The 19,237-nt window shown below is 29.4% G+C and overlaps 1 protein-coding gene across 2 annotated transcripts in view; it reads right to left on the bottom strand.

Annotated features, from left to right (window-relative positions):
- Positions 1–19,237, bottom strand: part of dom (domino) — a 179,706-nt gene that overhangs the window by 64,689 nt on the left and 95,780 nt on the right. For both annotated transcript variants that reach the window (XM_067279421.1, XM_067279424.1), the window contains exons 28-31: positions 18,169–18,283; positions 17,730–17,873; positions 15,816–15,986; positions 13,096–13,179 (exon numbers count right to left, since the gene is read on the bottom strand). In XM_067279421.1, coding sequence (XP_067135522.1) covers positions 13,096–13,179; positions 15,816–15,986; positions 17,730–17,873; positions 18,169–18,283 — 514 coding nt within the window. The remainder of the gene's footprint in view (positions 1–13,095; positions 13,180–15,815; positions 15,987–17,729; positions 17,874–18,168; positions 18,284–19,237) is intronic.

Below are 19,237 nucleotides of genomic sequence, written 5' to 3'. Positions count from 1 at the left end.
AATTACTTCATTTTATTAGTTATTAGCCAAACTACAGCCCAAAATTATCTAGAAATTATTTCATTTGATGTTAAATATAATAATAATTATTACTGATTAATCTATCTGAAATCTGAAAAAATCATCTCTGGAAACACTTTAGGATTAATAAATGATTCTGAAAGTTATAAATGTAATCAGTTTTGTTTTTCAATTATACCAGCATAATCAAAATAAGGAAGTTTTTATTTATTACAACATTATATGAAAATTTAAGTTTTTCTTATGAACAAAATATAATTGCACGAAGGTGTACATCAAGCCCACACATGATCCGATGTATATTCCGGCGAGTTCCAATGACCCAACGGTTTATAAATTATCCGCATTTAGGGCCCTAATCAGAAGAGCGTTTTTATATTGCTCAAATATAATGGACACGATGAATGAGCTGGGTAGAATCAAAGAGATAGCAAAGGAGTTAGGGTTTGGAACAAGAACTATAGAACGTTTAATAGCGGCGTACATAAAGCCTAGGAGCAGTTCTAAGAAGAAACCGGAGTCTGGGGGTAACTTCACAAAGTTTACATATAATAAATGTCTCTTCCCGATTATGAAGCAAATAGCGAGGCACAAAAACGCCAGTTTAATATGCAAAAGGGCCCCCACAGTGTATAGGTTGATTAGAAATGACAAAGAAAGAATTGGTGTTAAAGAACAGGCGGGAGTATATGCAATTCCCTACAAAAATGACCAGTTGGGAATCGATAGGGACTACGTAGGTGTCACCAATAGAAACCTTGGAGTGAGGATAAAGGAGCATCGGTACGATGTCACAAAAAACAGGTGCACAACAGCGTTATCCAAAATGGCGCAAGCAGATGGTTCAGTGGTAGAATGGGAAAATGCCAAAATTCTTGTAAAAGTACACTCGCCAACGCTGTCGTCCATAACTGAGAAATGTGAAATCTACAGAGCGAGTTTGGCTGGCAGATGTTTAAATTATAAGGATGCGACGGTGTTACCGTCATCCTGGAAATACATAGTAAGACGTAACACTCGTGATAATGAGTCTGCCGTCACTCAATAGGCTTCTGGGTTAATGCAAAACGAATGGTTCCTTAAGATTGACGGCCAGTCACAGTATTTTATATGTATTTTAATTTCATTTACATTTCTCGTGTTATTTTAATTTTTGTTATTTATTATTTAATTTCATTTACATTTTTCGTGTTATTTTAATTTTTGTTATTTATTATTTTGTACTATGCTTGTTCTATTGGTTTAATTTAAACGTATGTTCTATTTTGGTTTTATTTTGAATGTGTTCGATTTTGTATCGGAATCGAACAGCTGTAACCTGAAGATGGCCCATAAATTGGGCCGAAAACGTTAGTTTTAGGTAATAAATTGTTTGTTCTCAGCGATAAGGTGTATTGTATGTTTCTACTGTATTCATTAAGAAGCTGAGTCTGAGCAGAAGATCAAAATATAATCATTGTATCAGGATATACAGGGTGTCTCAGTTTCAGAACTTTTAAGAGGGGTAGGGTGCATCCCGACAACTCGGAATCATATAGCAATGTGGGGTTGGAAATGCTTTCCTGACATGGTAGATGGTGTTGCGCAAAAGTTTTGAGCATTCTTGCAGGGAATTGTCATTTCACACAAGGACGCAGAGTTAATAGGATGGCTTATTATACGAACGCAGAGTTAGCCGATATGCATTTGGTGTACAGGGCAGCAGATTGTAGTGGGCTAGCCACACAGCACTTGTATTCAGAACGACATCCAACAAGGCGTATTCCCAGCCATGCACTGAAACTGGATGATTATGTACCTCATATTGCTTTTGCACAATGGTACCTTGGAAAGTGTGCTACAGATCCCCATTTCCCTGCTAAAGTGCTGTTTACCCATGAGGCATCCTTCACAAGGGATGGAATATTCAACACTCATAATGCCCATTTCTGAGCAGAGGAGAACCCACATGCAATACGACGTCATGCAGAGTCGGTTTTCAATTAATGTTTGGGCCAGTATTGTGGGGATTGTTTCATCGGACCTAACCTGTTGCTGTTTTGTCTAACCGGAAGTAACTACTTGATCTTTCTGCAGCAAGTATTGCCACAACTTTTGGGTGATGAACAGATTTCTGCATCGACGCAATGGATAATGTGGTTCCAACACAACAGAGCCCCTGCCCATTTCAGCCACCTAGACGTCACATTTTGCCAACAGTGGATTGGACATAGTGATCCCATGCGTTGGCCTGCTCGGTCACCCCACCTATCATGTCTTGATTTTTATTTCTGGAGCATATGAAAACACTGGTTTATGACACCCCCACTGACAATGCTGAGGAGCTGGTTGCAAGAATCACAGTAGCTGCCAGACAAATTTGAGATGAGCTTGGATTATTCCAGAGTGTTCAGAATTCCATGCGCTGTAGATGTGAGATCTGCATTGCAGTCAGTGGAAGAAACTTCGAACACTTTCTTTCACCCATGTTCCTTTTGTTTTTGTACATTTATTATTAAAACAAATATTCAATTACAGTCTTCTTTTTTATGATGTTTCTGTGCACATCACCACTTCAGGAACATTTCTGACCCTGCATTGCTATATGATGCCAAATTATTGGGATGCACCCTACCCTTCTTAGAAGTTCTGAAACGTTTAACTGAGACACTCTGTATATTTGATTTATGTAAGACTAGATACAAATATTATTATAATTTTCTGTAATTTACATATTTAATTCCTTATAAACATAATTATCCAATATGCTAGTTTTACTAGTTTGTAGTCAAGTGCAAACAGATATTGGTAACAACCTAATATTTAAATGTAAATATAATAATGCAATTTTAAATATTCTCTAATTTTTTCTGAGAATTTTATATTTTAAATCTTTTCATTACTTCTCAAATATTTACTACTGTTTGTTTCAATTTATTGATATTATAAGTATCATTTGTTCATCAATTTCTATTTCAGAATAAAATTAAATAATGTCTCCATTTTATATCAATATCACATTGTTTTAGAATATCTTTTGTTCAGTTTTTTGAAATAATTTTTGTTTAAATAATTCTAAACTGTTAATTATTGTTTATCATTTTGACAAGCAGACAAATCAGTAATAAGATAAATATATAGAGAAGACAAAGATAAATAAACAGATAGATGGATTGACAGAAAAATATTACTACAATTCAACTTAGAAAATCAACGACTCTTACATGACTTTCCCAGCACCTGAACTAGAGAGGTTAAGAAATAATTTGTTATAATATCAATTATTATAAAAAAGCAAAAGTCTTATGTTTGGGGTAGGAGAGAGTATTTAAAAATATTGTAAATGCTAATAATAAGTAAATTTCATTAAGTCAGATCATGCTCTAGCTATGATCCTCTATCCCCTCAAACTCTCCTTTGACTTGTAATCTCCAAAATGTATTAGCATCAATGTTCCAGAAATAGAAGCATTCCTGCCAAATTTCAAAGTTTTTGGTCCATGGGCCCTGAGATATAAAGCAAAATACAGGCCAAAGCGTGCACACAAATTTATACCTCCCTTTTTTTATGTTTTTGGAATCAGACAACCTTATTAAAACATCAAGAAATGCAAAAACCTAAAATGGTCAAAATTTCACTGATTACAAAGCCTTCCCTTGTTTTATAACAGCTGGAAAAGTAAAATTACATCATTATCACTTACTAAATAGTTATCATATACGATGGAACCTCGCTTAACGAGCACCTCGCACAATGAGTATTTCACATAATGAGCAAAACAAATTGTAAAAATTTGCCTTGCTTAATGAGCGAAATTTCGCATAACGAGTGATGAGGAGAGGAGAAGTCCCAAATTGTGTGCATGCAGCATGCTCCATCAGTCTGTTTTAGCACTCGTTCCACTAGCATCTCAGTGTCGTTTGTGATCACATATTTTTCCAAACATGTGTTCACACATATTACTTATAAACATCAATAACCATAGCCCGTTATATAATAAACACACCAAGCAATATGCCAAATTTAATAACCGATTCCAATTAAATTTTAGAAATGTTTGAATTAAAAATTAACTATTTATAATTATTAAATTTAATACAAGATGGAAACATAACTGCCTACCTCTAGTTAAATTAATTAATTTCTAATATTTAATTATATCCTTTACATAACCCAAGAATTTGGCATATCGTTTGGAGTGTTTATCAAACATATTAGCTTGATTTTTTTTTGTTTCTGCAAATCGAATTCTCATTCCAGAATGGTTCATTCCGTGCTAGAAGAAAAGATTATGATGATTCACACTCCTTAACTGTGTATATTGTACAATTTTTTTGAATAAACGTTATACATAAAACATTTGAGCATTTTTTTGGCATGGAATGCATTATCGTATTTTACATTAATTTCTATGGGAAAAATTGTTTCGCTTAACGAGTGTTTCGCATTATGAGTAAGACTCTGAAATGAATTATGCTCGTTAAGCGAGGTTCCACTGTATAATAGTATTATCAGGGCTTAAAGCAGTCATGGCAGTGAAAAAAGTAAAAAACAGAAGTTCACACTGAAAAAAAGCTAATAGTGTTAAAGTGAACTAAAAGAGACATTATTAAAAAAACACACATTTTGTATCAATAACATTGCAAATGATTATTAATTTTTTCAGTCCACTTAATAGTTGACTGAAAAAATTAAATATGAAAATAGTTAGGCTCCGTTTATACTCCAGAAAAGTGACCAGCAAGACTGCTTTAAGCCAAAATGAACCAAACTGGGCACATTAAGTTTTCATGTACCCCATACAAAGTTCCCACCATCATACAGCAAAAGAAATGAAAGAGTAACATAACTACCAGAATGCATCTCCATATAACATGCCAAATTTCAAATGCAATTTATTTCAAGGTACATTTTTTGATTTCTTGTTAAAAAAATTTGTAATTGAAGATGATTTTCTTTTGTTTAAGTCATGCTGCAGTTTCTGCACTTTTCGTTTTCTCTTCATCACACTGAATTTTCTTCACACCTTCCAATAACCCTTGGGCAAGATGTATCTCTTCAACATTGTTTTTCTCAACAGCATTTTGTAGTCTATTAGTGGCTTCTTCAATCATTCTAGACCTCGTTTTCCTTTGCATTTCTTCTTCTTTTTTCTTCAGCTCAGCTTCAAGAATATCAATTTTCTTTCTCTCCTGTTCAAGCTCTTTTATTTTATCCTCCTTTTCTCTTCCTTCCTTCTTGTCTTTTTTTTCTGCTTTTCTTCTTCTTTCAGTTTACTTTGTTTGTCCAAAAAACCTTGTAAGTAGCATATGCATTGCAGGCTACACCAAGTAACTTCTTTGTCATTAGCACCAAAAAGGTATTATTGTTGTATACACGGAGTCCATCTTTTACTATCAACAATGAATTCATCATTTGTTCTGACAAAGTTCTGTCTTCTGTCAGAACCCATGCAGAAATGGAGAACTCTCGTTCAACATCTGCACTGCCGTGACTGAGAGCCAACAATGCTTTGACTACTTTAGCAATAGTTGGGTATTTTGGCATCATTAACCCGATATTTATTTCTTTTTTTTAAATTTTCACTGGAAATACCTGTGGGAAGATTTCCCTTTTCTTTCATCCCATACCATAGCGAGAAAACAGTGCAGATGGTGATGGGTCATTCCATTTGTAATTTAAGGTTACTAAAAGGAATTTTCTAGTCTGTTATAACTTGATTCCCTGTATTATACTCCAAAAACAGGTCTTGTTTTTGCTTTCAAGATAGCTGAGGTGCAAAAAGAAACTTCTTACCAAGTCTTGATTTAAAATAGTTCATAAATACGTGCCGACTGAAAATATGACTTACATAGTAAGTAATATTCTTTTTAGTTTCTTTACAAACATTATTAATGTTTGTCATAATGGAACAATAATTGCAATTAAACTGGATTAAGTGCAAAACTCTAGAAACTTGTTTCTAACTTTGTGTGTTTCTTGTTCATTGAAGTGTGCTTTAGTGACTCTGGAGTCAGATTTTGTAAAATTCAGAAAGCAGAATCTTTATTGTGAGATTAATTGAAACAGAAACAATAGAATAGGCCTACATTAATAAAAATAAAAATAAAAATAAAAAGTACTATTTTCCCTTATACAGTATGTTTCACGTTTATTGTAGTAATGAGTAAAAATTTGCCATGGGATTACTTCAATGGCACAAGAGAAAGAGATACCGGAGCTTGCAAACTATGCTATAAAACAATCAAAGCACTCAGAGGAAGTACTAAAAGACTGCATAGTCATCTTGTACAACGTCATGATATAAACTTATTAAAAAGAAAATCTGAGGAGGCAGCAGAAACAGTGCACAAAGTGAATCTAATAAAAAAAAAATAAGTAACATTTTTCAAGAAAGAATTTGAAGGGTCTTTGCCTGCAGTATTATCTCGTATGGCTTCAGTTGACAGACTGCTATTATCCAAATTTTGCACATCGAAAGACCTACGATGAACTTTTCTCTGCCAGCGAATATGTAAATCTACCTAAATTTCCTCATTCAATTAAAAAGATAATCATTGAATTCAAAATAAAAATTCAAATTGAGATTATTAAGATACATTGGAGTGAAAAGTTTAAGGAGAATCTTTCAGTATATCTTGTGACGAATGGACATCACTTAACAGCGTTGATATATGAATGTTAATCTACATGCAAGTAACAAATTTTGAAATCTAGGTTTGATTCACCCACATGGATCTGTATGTGCTGAAAAATGCATTGAACTTTTAAATGTCAAATTAAAAGAATTCAATTTGATTATAACAACCTAATTTCAATTGTCACAGATGGAGCTGCAGTGATGAAAAAAGTGTCAGGATTAGTCAATGTAAACAGCTAAGTGTGCACTGCTCACAACTTACATTTAGCAGTAGCAAAAGTTCTTTACAAAAAAAGCCATGTTAAAGAAAACAGTACTGAACCATACATTCAAAACTGGATATGAGATTCTGAACAGTACTGAACCATACATTCGAAACTGGATGATGATGATTCTGAAATCTGCTATAACAATATCTCCCCCTCCAGTTTTTGCAGAATACCACAATCATTTGTTATAAACAAATCTGTACTTCTTCCTCCATACCCACTAGAAAGAAAAGTTATGTCCTGATGGGACAATTCCAATTAAATATTTTATAGTAGGAATAAAACTGCAACTTGATGTTGAACTGATGATGACTTCTCAGTTTTAATTTCTGTACAGTCAATGATTACTCTTGTTTCAGGATGATTTTCTTTAAATGACTGAGGTAATGTAGCCTTAATAGATACTTCTGTTGGCCAAATAATCCAATCTTGTGTTGCAATAAAAATAATTTCTAATTTATAAAAAATAAGTTTTAATGGTGATTCTATGAATTCCAAACAATGCACCTAACGCTGAATAGCACAAACCCAACTTTAACTTCATTAGAAAAATTAGTAATTTATTTTCCCGAGACAATTCATAAACTCTAACAGGACTGTTTGGAAGCGTGTCTGAAAGTAAATTGAAAACATCAAATCCTACTGATGTTAGGTTTTTTAAAAATTGATGATCATAAAAATTTGCTACACCACTAAAATGACAGGACCTATCATTTTCTCCACATTCTTTTGAAATCATTTTAATGTGGGGAATTTGAATTTCAGATACATTGTTACCAGTCATGCAAATAAAAATTTTTAAGTCTCCAAACTATTCGTTTGTAGACTCCGAGTTCCAAAGTCATGTTTTTGTTCTTCTTTAGGGTCTAAAAAATTTTCTTCAATTACTACATCGAAGTTTCCTGCTGCTTCTTCAAATGAAATGTTCTTTCTGTTCATTAGGCATTTACATCTCTTCATTGACTGTTCATGTCAACAATTTTCTTCATTGCTTCTTTTTCAGGATAGATTGTTGGATTATAATTTGGTTATCTTGGATCTTCGCTTTTTTCCCCATCTATGAAATGCATACTGCATATCTGTGCTGATTTAGAGGGTAGCCACTGTGATCCATTTTTACTAAATTTACAAGGATATTTTTAGAAAATTATTCGCATCAATTGTTAAAAAATTAACAATACATTTTGTATTTCTTACTTTTGTCTTTTAGCAAAATTTATCCAAATTTGGTACCTCTGTTTAAGGTTTGGATGTGCAGGAAAACAAGAAAATGAAACTTTTGGCATTACATGTTGAGTTTTTGCTAGTGTATTAGAATATCCAAAAACAGAACAATTTACATTTGATTTTTTCCATTTTTAATATTATAACTCAAATACAAATTAAAAAACAATAAGCAATTTACTGTACTAGGTATGGTTTTTGAATTGTCTCAGATAAAATGCATATGCATTCTTTAGTGGACTCCTATGTATTATGTAAATATTTGCCACCAGGACGGCACGTGAGTAACTTGCACTCGGGGTCTATATACCTGTCAAGTGTAGATGGAAGTATGGTGCACAATCACACGACAAGGCTTATGGGGGTGTGCTGGTTGCTATTTTGCTCCTAAACATATTTACAAAAATAAATAAATAAATTCCACATAGGAAGTGAAAAAAGCTAAAAAAACTCTCTTTTTTAGCTTTTTCTGAGGCACAAGTTTGCCTCAGAAAAATCTAAAAAAGAGAGGAGCTATGAAAAAAATCTAAACAAGATAATAATATAAAAAACAATTTTTTTAAAGTCAATTCCTACTTAGGTCAACAAAGAAAAATTTTATTTTAGTTACTTTTTATTAAATAATTACAAAGTTTGCTTTTTTTCTCCTCGCACCCTCTATCGGTCCGAATCAGCATATTGCTCATGGGTGCCACAGTTTAAATTTAATTATTTAATGAATTAATATTTGAAAAAACTGTATTAACATCAAGAGTCATCCACTACAAGTTTTAAAAAAATGTATTTGAACTTGAGTGGATGAATAAAAAGTATTTTATTAACAATTGAAAATTTGAACAAGATAAAGGGAGAGTGTGAAGTAATAGTAGGAATTTAAAAAGACAGTCACTTTACGCCCTGTATTATGGACAGTGGACTTTTGATATATGAGAGATCCCGCGAGGGTATGGAAAATACAAAATTATCTTCTTTACCGCTTACACGACCCTGTTTGTCATAAACAGTTTCTCAGATTTGTCATACCCAATTTAGGAGATGGTTCCTCATGGTTCCGAGTGATAGGGGGGACTTAAAAATAAAAGATCGAAGATCGATGATCGCAAAATCAACGTTCTCCTTAACGTCAGATTCCTTGACACCAAGTTATCAGTTTTAGGACATGGATAACCAGATGTGAATAATCGACTCGTGAAATGGCGTGAGCAGTAAACGAATTATTCTAAGTCCACTTTTTAAATAAAATAAGAATATATTTATTGAGACAAACTAGAATAATTACAACATATACATAGTAAATGAAACAAATTAATTCCAAATAAACACTACAATAAATTGCATGGAATTTAACTAATATGATCAATCTAAAAATAACCTATTTTGCGCTATCTCTAAACTATCTGCGTGGAGAGAGAGTTTACAATCATCTATCAATTATAATACCTCAAGTTTCTTCTTTTAAGAGAGTATGAAGAATTCAGATTATTCACATTTTCTATTATGTGTCAGTTCAGTAGGGATAAATCTTCTGACGATCCACCTAACTAAATATGGCTCACTGCCTATCTACACATAAGAATGGCCTTTATCCTTCCATGGACTGCGCCTAATTTCAGTATGGCGTATTCTGGAGTTGACTTGATCTCCCAGGAACTGCGCATTTTGGCACTAAAACGACTCCCTTTTATAGGGCCTAGCAACCTGCAGCCGGCCAAGACTTGTTCTATGATTCATCTTCACTTTGTCGATGGAGAGGAAGTCTACTTCCATTGATTTGATAATACTTCAATTTTACATTTTATTAATTTAATGATTTTCTAAAATGTCTTAATCTGACTTGATATTATTTCCTTTACATAACATTCTATATCGACTGTTGATTATAGTCATATACTTCTTTAATGCTAACAATAGGGATTTTTATCCAAACAGATGAAATCAAAAGTTCTTGACATATTTGACGTCATTGACCAGGAAGTTACTTTAACGAACACTTCTTTTGAATCAATTATTAAATATCATTTAAAAACTTTCATTAAAGTTTACGATTAATTAATTAATTAGCGTCCTGCGATCTCACATATAGCAAATAATTTTGTTGGTCCTTGTTATTTATATATATAGTAAACTTTGGATATAATAATTGCAATTTAGCTGTCATTTGAGTCCACCATATATATGTAATGTCACACATCAAAATCAGAATCAAAGTTTCATAATCTAAGACATGTGACCTACATTCTGTCTACCATACACATCTAAACTGAAAATGCTGCAATTACTTTTCTTTCACTTTCAAGATTTAATCAAAGATATTAAAGTACTTATAGCACACTTTAAATTAAAAGTTTGTCATAATCTATATATATAATTGAGACGAGTTGATAATAATAATAATCAGCACAGAGCCCAAACAGTTAAGAGTTGAAAGTTGAAATTTGGTAACCTGTGTACCAAATTTAAGTACCAAAGTGTTAAGTAACAATGGAGAACAAGAGAAAGTGACGTACAAGATTTACGGGCACTGGAGGAAAAAAAAAAATAATAATAATAATATGTTAGAATATATTCGATTTTCAAATTTAAACATATTAGTTTGGTTTTTCTCAACCTTTCTTCCTTAGAACATTCAATGAAAATCGAACGATATAATCAGAACACGTGAAAATCGAACAATATTAGAACATTCGATTTTTAAATTCGACCTTTCTTTAGAAATACTTAGTTCGTTGATGAAATTACTCTTTTTCTTTTGAGACTATAACATAATAATCTTAATCTTTGCTATCATTACTTTTGCCTGAGCAACGCCAGGCCTACCTGCTAGTCTGTATATATTTTGAATAGCTTTCTATTAAATACTTTCCTAATTACTTTTTTATAGTTGTTTGAGATAAAAAAAATTATTTCAATTCTGAATGACAATAATGACAGCAAATCTATTCTGTTATAATTCAGTTTTATTCTGTCTTTTAAAATTTCTTAAACTTTTTAAAATAATTTTTTTTAAAATTTTTTACATTTCATAATTTTTTATCCAAAGTTTCTTATAAGTATGCAATAATATTTAAATAAGTAAAACCTTCTCATTTTTATAGTGCTTGAGATATATTTTCTGTAAATACTGAAAAAGCCCAAAGCTTTTTGTCGTCTAATATTTTTTATTTAAATATTTTTGCAAGCATTTTTACTTTTGTTGAGTTAATTATATTTATTAGTATAATACAGGTGTGGCCAAACTTTTATCCCTTAGGGGCTATTTTTTTGGTAAAATATAGTCTGCGGGCGACTATAAACATGGGCAAACAATTTTAGGATTTTTCAATTTTTCATAGATATTTTAATAAATAATTAACAAAAATTTCAACTAAAAAAATATTATGGCAAATAAAGAAAACAAGTAATTATATTTTTTTGTTTTATGAAGTACAATAATATTTATTAAATTAAAAAAATTACAATGTAAAGAAATAAATACACAAAAAAATTTAGCAAATAAAGAAAAAATGTTAATTATAATTTTTTTATTTTTTGAGATGAAATACTTATTAACTTAAAAAAAATACACTGTGAATAAGCAAATGAATAAAAATGTTTAATTGGACGAAATCTGACATTGCATAAGTGCAGCAAGTTTTTCAAAATTTGGCGATTGCCATTTATATGCGCATGTGTTGCGACTACAATTAATTTAAAAGTTAACATTCATTTGCATTGTTCATCAAGATAAATACAAACAGTATGGAGTACGTTGCACAGACAGTCTATTATTGTAAGAATAAATTATTGAATTAAGATTTTTAAACATTAATTTAAGTGAAAGCAAATTGTTCAACTTTAGATTTGCGAGCTACTTTCAAAACCTTTGCGGTCGACTGGTTGGCCGTGGTCTACGAGTTGGCCACCCCTGGTATAATAGTTTAACATAGAATAAATTTTGTAATCATATCTGTTTTTATTTTGTTATCTTTAAAATAAAATGCCACTAATACTCAAGAGATGTCGGAAGTATGTATACTAATACTATGGGGTGCCTGATATTGTTTAAGTTAACTACACGAAAAAATTCATTTATGAATGATAAAATATATATATATCACTAATAACTGATAATTTTCACAGCTCATATTATAAATATTTTGATTATTTAATTAAATATAAATTAATAATCAATACTATTGTTACTAAAAATAATTGTATTTAATTTTAAGATTGAAATTTCAACAATTTTACACTGAATGAATAGAGTTTTATAATTATTTTATAACTAGTAGCCCGGGACGTCCCCTAGTGAGATTTCTAGCAGCAGTGATGTCATTCCATGGCATATATAATAAATTCATATTACAAATAAAAATAATAATATACTGAATTTCTCATGGTGTACTCGACTAAAACGGAGTCGAAAATGTAAAAAACCACATTTACTGTTATTTTAATATTGTTACACAAAAAACTGAATTCATTGTTAATTTAAATAATAGCTAGGAGCACCCCTACTGGCTGTTTTTGGCATACCATGACAGAGACTGCCCAGTTTTTCAGTTTTATATAGTAGATAAGTCAAAATATTTTTTTAAAAAATCAAAACTATACTAAATTATATTATAAAATGATAATTTATTTAAAAAATTTTTAAAGGTAGTTAACTATACAAAATTATCTGTTTCAAAATATTTGATGTCACAAAATATTTTAAACTTTTATATTCTAATTTTAACTCAAAATATCAGTTCATTAAATTACGGTAATTAATACAATAATCTTTATAAAATCTGTAATATTAACAATACATCTACATAGTCAATACTATTTTGTTTTAAAATAAAGTAAAAAATTGTAATTTTATATATACAGAATTAAATTATAATGTCTCATTTTAGTAATAATAGACAAAAATATATAAGAAAAAATGAATAATTTATAAAAATTTTTAAAAAAGGTTTTTAACTTAAAATTATTTACCTCTGCTTGTTTTAACTGCTCTAATGAAAATGGTTCTTGTAATGATTCCAAAAATTGCATTGCATATTTTTCTACAGGACTCAACTGAAACAAATTGTAATATAATTAACATAATACTTTACCTAACCTTATATTATAATTTATTTAAATCAATCAAGCAGAAAACAATGTGATCATAAATATCTTTTCCTCAATTTATACAGTTTCAGTTTTATATAGTGAAGATAACAACTATTTTGATGTTATTAATAATGCTCATCGGCATAGTCTTATGGATAAATTAGAACTTTATGGTATAAAAAACTAAACAAACTAAATTTATAATATAAAAATATTACAAATGATAACATAATATTCGAAATAATCTGAATTTCAAAATATTTAAAAACTGAAAAGTTAATAATTACTACTTGCTAGATGCCAATATATTCCCCATTCTGATATTAAATTATATTGATTAATGAAATGAATATTGGTATAATCAATTCTGAAACTATTCATCTCTAAAATTTTCCAGATGCCAAACAGAATATAGCCTTGCTTCATTCTGTATATTCCTTTAATGAATATATTGATCCATCTATTCATTTACATTTAATGTAATGAATCAAAATCTCAATCTCTTACCCATCGCAACAGCTACCTATCATCTTAATTATCACTATAGTTATCATCATCATTGTATCACATATGTGTATTCTCTATAGAATTGTTAACATTTGTAATGGTGTATGGCATAGAATACAAATATATTTAAAATTCTTCCTGGAATACATTCATATATTCTGTTATCTGTAGAAACAGAGCTGCCATTAGCAACAGGATCTCCATGCTAAATGGTCAATAATCTATGCCTGTAATGCTTGAAGAGCAGAAACTGACACAAGTAAGTTGTCAATCAACTTCTTTTACTGTCAACCTGTGTGTGTCAATTTATGAAGAGAAGAAAGAACACAACTGTGAGAATCGGGATTTGTTAAATTAACTAGAGTGAGAAATTACATTATTTCTTGAATAATGTTTACAAAAAGAGAAGTTGCATTCATTGTTATTTCAAGAAAAGGAAAATCAACTTCCTTTCCCACAAGACCTTATCTACAATTTTGACAGTCATCTGTTTTCCCTTATTCACATCATCGCACATCCCGTTGTAACCGCAGATCCTTTTACGCTATTGGTCCGAGAGTCTGATAAAAAGGCCAATTTTCCTGCCTTCCACGCAGAGTCCAGAGAAATAACAGAAGACATAGAATCCCTCATCATAATCTTTGACGTTGTTCACCAAGAAATAAGAAGCTTGATTCCTGCTAATTCATCATCCTCCAGCATTCCCAAGCTACAGAAGACCAACCAATGGTTGAGGTAGTTCGTTTTAATACTTGTAAACTCTCTCTCTCGCAAATAAGTTAGGGTTTAATATTCTCTCGATATATATTTGTATTTTTTTTGTTTGTTTTTATTAAATCTTGTTTGTTACTTAATAATGATCTCATTTCTGAACTGAGCTCCACGTCAGTCTTATCACTTACCTATGGTCTCTTCCTCTCAGAATTGTATATTAATTTACTCATTAGCATTCCTAACACTCTAAGTTGCTGTTAAGAAAAACAACTTATAGGGATATTTTACGACCTCCATGTAATGAAATTTAAAAATACTTAAATCCATCCTAAGACCCTGTGAGTGGATCTTACAGATCTGTAGCCGAGTAAGTGGTAGAGATTACAATTATCTACCCCCAGTTCCTCACACAATGTTAAAGATGATACACTTTGTTATTCATAGTGATAATCTCTTATTTATGAATATGTATAAATAAATCTACTCATCACAAATTATATTCAATATCTTCAGATACATAATTTATTAAAAAAAATTAACTACAAAACAATTTTATTGATTTCATTAATTAATATAATAATTAATAAAAAAAATTTAGCCATAAATTTCTTAATGGAAGACACTAACATATATTAATTGAAAATTCAGCAATTAAATTAATTCCTTTTCTACAAATTTTTCATAATGTAATTAATTATGATCATCCCACAGAAAATAATAGTGCATTCAGTTTTCAAAAAAGTGATCTAATATTTTATTGTAAAAAACTCTCTTTTCTAGAAAATTCAATACTAACATTAATAAACAGGCATTAATGCATTTTTTGCATTAATATGAAAAAAGCTGAACTATCATTTAAATGGTAAAAATGAATATACTAAAAGAATTGCTATTTATTTCAACATAAAAACAAATTATACTTTGTATTAAATATGTATAAATATAAAAAATTACCATATTTTACGGACTATAAGACGCACTTTTTTCTTTGAAAAATTGCCTCCAAAATTCAGGGCATCTTATAGTCCGTAGCGTCTTATAGGTATTTTTTTTAAAAAATTGCTTAAAAATTAAGGTGTGTCTTATAGTCCTTAAAATACGGTAATATATTCAAATAATTAATGTCAAACAATTGTTGAATTAAATCAGGTTACATTACCCCAATAATTATATGGTGGTATGCATATCAAAGCCCAACAATTATTGGGCTTTGAGATGCATACCAACCATTTATTTATATAGGTATGTATTCAAATAAACAATCTCCCTATTTTCCATTGATAATTATTTCAACTGACAGTACAGTTAAAATATAGTATTAATCATACAAATTGAAGAAAAGATATATATTTTAAACAAAAAAAATAATTTTTTTTTACCTGTTCCATTAATTTGTCTAATTCTTCTTCAGCTTGCGATTTTTCTTCATTATCACGACTATCAACATCAATAGGAATTGACTCATCAAATTCTGCTAATTCAGCAGCAGCTTCTGCTCTTGCTGTTTTTGCAGCTTGAACATCAAGTTCTTCTTCAGCCATACCAAGTGCCTACATATTAAAAATTAATAAATAAAATTAGTGTTTATACACAAATAAAATCTTTATTTATAATAAACTTCTAAATTGAAAATAATAATGAATGACTAATTTGAACATTTTGTATAAAATTACAAAATTTAAAATTATAATTTTGCAATTTAGTAAACAAACAGAAAGCACATTCTGTCATAACATACTTTCAATATCAATAAATACAAACTTACAACATTCTGAACTAATCAATTATAAATATTAATTTAAAGCTATGGATATTAATGCAGCATTGCATAAAATATTTTTGTAATATTAATTCATATGAAAGAATATATTAAAGACAGTGAAATGATTTTTAAATCAGAAAAATTATCATCTTTAATGATAATTAATAGCAAGGTTGTGGCCGAAGTTTTCATCTCTAAAACATGAATGTCAAACGTCGGGCGTCACTATCTTGTAAGCAGAACTTGACGTTTGACATTCACATTTTACAGATGAAAACTTTGGCCACAACCTCGCTAATACTTTCAAAAATGTACTTATAGATAATATTTACAAACTAAACATAAGAAGGTTGAATTGCATTTTACCTAAAGATTTCTAAGTTAAGTAAATTTTCACTGAATCAATGCAGTAAATTTTCACTCAATCAATGTTCACATTTATAGCTCCATTGACCTGTATCAGTATAAAACTGCTGAGTGTTGTATCATTGTATTGTTATCTAATGTACATGAATGTATATTAAATTGGTTTCTGTTATTACACAGCTTTTAATGAACTACAACTATTTGTTTGCAGTTCATTAAAAAAAAAAATTTATTCAACACATTTATGAGTCAAACAAACAAACAGTTTGTAGTTCATTTTAAAAAACTCTATTCAATACATTTATATGTCAATCTATACCTAATTTATGAAATGTTACAAATAAAATCAATTTCTTAAATTTAAAATAAATTTCACTAAATTTTAAAATTTAATATTTCTGTAAATCAAAGTAATAATAAACTTAAATATTTCAGGATTAAAAACATTTCATTGAAACCATATTTGTAAATAATTCACAATTACAATTAAAAATAAATATAACTACTCAAATAATGCATCATCAAATGTGTGCAAAGCCTGTAATTACTATGCCATAAAATTGACTAATATTAATGTTCTTCTCTTTGCATATCATTAATTCTTAAGTATGAATATAGCTTTACTATATTATATATATACATACAACATTTTATTAAGTAAATTGAATAGTAAACTTATTTTCTTTGACACGAAATTTGGGAAAAATTTCTTCTATTAGATTTACAATTAAACATACTTATCTTTATTTATAAAAAATAAACCCGTTTTCAAGCAAATATGTTTAAATCATTTATTTTAATTAAAACTGTGATTAAAGAAGTATTTGCTTGTTTTGGAAAAACATTTGAAAATAATTCCTCACAAAAAATAACTTTAAAAGATATAAATTGAAAAAATAAAAATAAATATAGTTTTTATTCCTCCATATTTTTATATATTTATGAGTCTTATACAATATTAAATATTTAATACATTTATTTTATGAACAACAGTTATTTACAATTAATATATTCAGAAAACTAATTACTATAAAATATTTTACTTATCTTCTAAAATTTAATAAAATAAATAAATAAAAGTAATTTCACAATTAAAATATAAAAATTTTGAAAAATGAAGTCTAGATTCAATCTATAGAAAATATCAATATTATAATTTTATTACCTGTTCAAACTGAGTTTGTGTTAATTTATCTCCTTCTGATAATTTTTCTTCTAATTCTAATTTAAAGTTTGGTTTGTTATCATCCTCTCCTTTAATATCAACTTCTCCTGATAGATCAATTCCAAACAAATCTCTGATTGTATTCTACAGAAAATAGTTATCAAATCAAACTAATTATTTATTCTGCATTTTATAATAATGAATGAATTAATTAAATGCATTATAAATCTATATTTTGGATATACTAGTTCTGTTGATTAACAAAAAAAACTAGAATAATTTAATTAATTTAATCTGATTAATTTTTTCTAATTATTTCAATTGCAACTGTACATAAATTTTGCAGAAAAAGAAATTAATTACAAAAATTATCTATCATTACACAAAAAAAACATCATTATTTATAATAAAATAAATGAAAACTTCAATATTTATATACTTTTTTGAAGAATGCAGTAGTAAAGTTCCCTCCTTCTATGGCTAAATCACCAAGTAATCTTTTCTGATTAGCTTTTTTCAAAATATTTTCTTCCACAGTTCGTTCACTTATCAGTCTAATTTAAAAATATACATTTTTAATCATCTATGAATATATACAAAATTCAATTAAATAATAATTATATTTATTTCATATTAAATATGTAAATAATGTATGGAAGTTATATAAGTATCTTCTGAATTACATTTTAATACATATTTATAATTTATGATTAAAAATATATTGAATAATTTATTTATTTGTTTTTAATATACAGTGATACCTCTGGTTTTTGTTGATAATCTGTCCGAAAACAATCTGCAAAATCCGAAACCGACGAAAACCAAGGCAATTATTTCCATATGAATCAATGTAAATCCAATTAATTCATTCTAGACCAGGGACAGTCAAACCTTTTTATACCTACTGCCCACTTTTGTATCTTTGTTGGTAGTAAAATTTTCTAACTGCCCACCTGGTTCTGCAGTAACTTAATTTAGCACAACTGCAAAGTACTCATAATTTTTGAGTGGAGGTTTAGTAAAAACATGTAGGTAAATTTATTTTTTATTTATACTTTGCATATTTTCATAATAAACAGACAATTTTCATGCCAGTATGCAGTATGTTTTTTTTTTAATGCCAAACTTGAAAAAAGCAACCAAATCTGGGGTAGGCTGGCCCCATCAAGAAACCAACTCAACTCGAGTGATGGCCACTGTTACATCCCGCCTTCATTACATGCACTAGAGTGCAATACAACCTGCTCCGCCAGTGAGTCATAAATGCGTGGTGATGACAAAGTAGTTTCATCATCCGGACAAAACCCCTACTACTGCACACCATGAAAGCTCGAATCGCCCACTAGTGGGTGGTAGAAACCAGGTTGACTACCACGTTCTAGACACTCCAAAATACATACCAAAAATACATTTTATAGACAATAAATATTGTGTTTAATATTAAAAATAATAAGAAATTAATATAAAATGAACATAAAAATCTAATGTACAGAATAAACAAATGTTTA

The sequence above is a fragment of the Centruroides vittatus genome, unplaced genomic scaffold (assembly GCF_030686945.1).
Source record: "Centruroides vittatus isolate TY-2023 unplaced genomic scaffold, ASM3068694v2 contig_1175, whole genome shotgun sequence".
NCBI classification, from domain to species: Eukaryota; Metazoa; Arthropoda; class Arachnida; order Scorpiones; family Buthidae; genus Centruroides; species Centruroides vittatus.
Note: the sequence above shows the minus strand (reverse complement) of the source record. Positions and strands in the feature narration are given on the sequence as shown.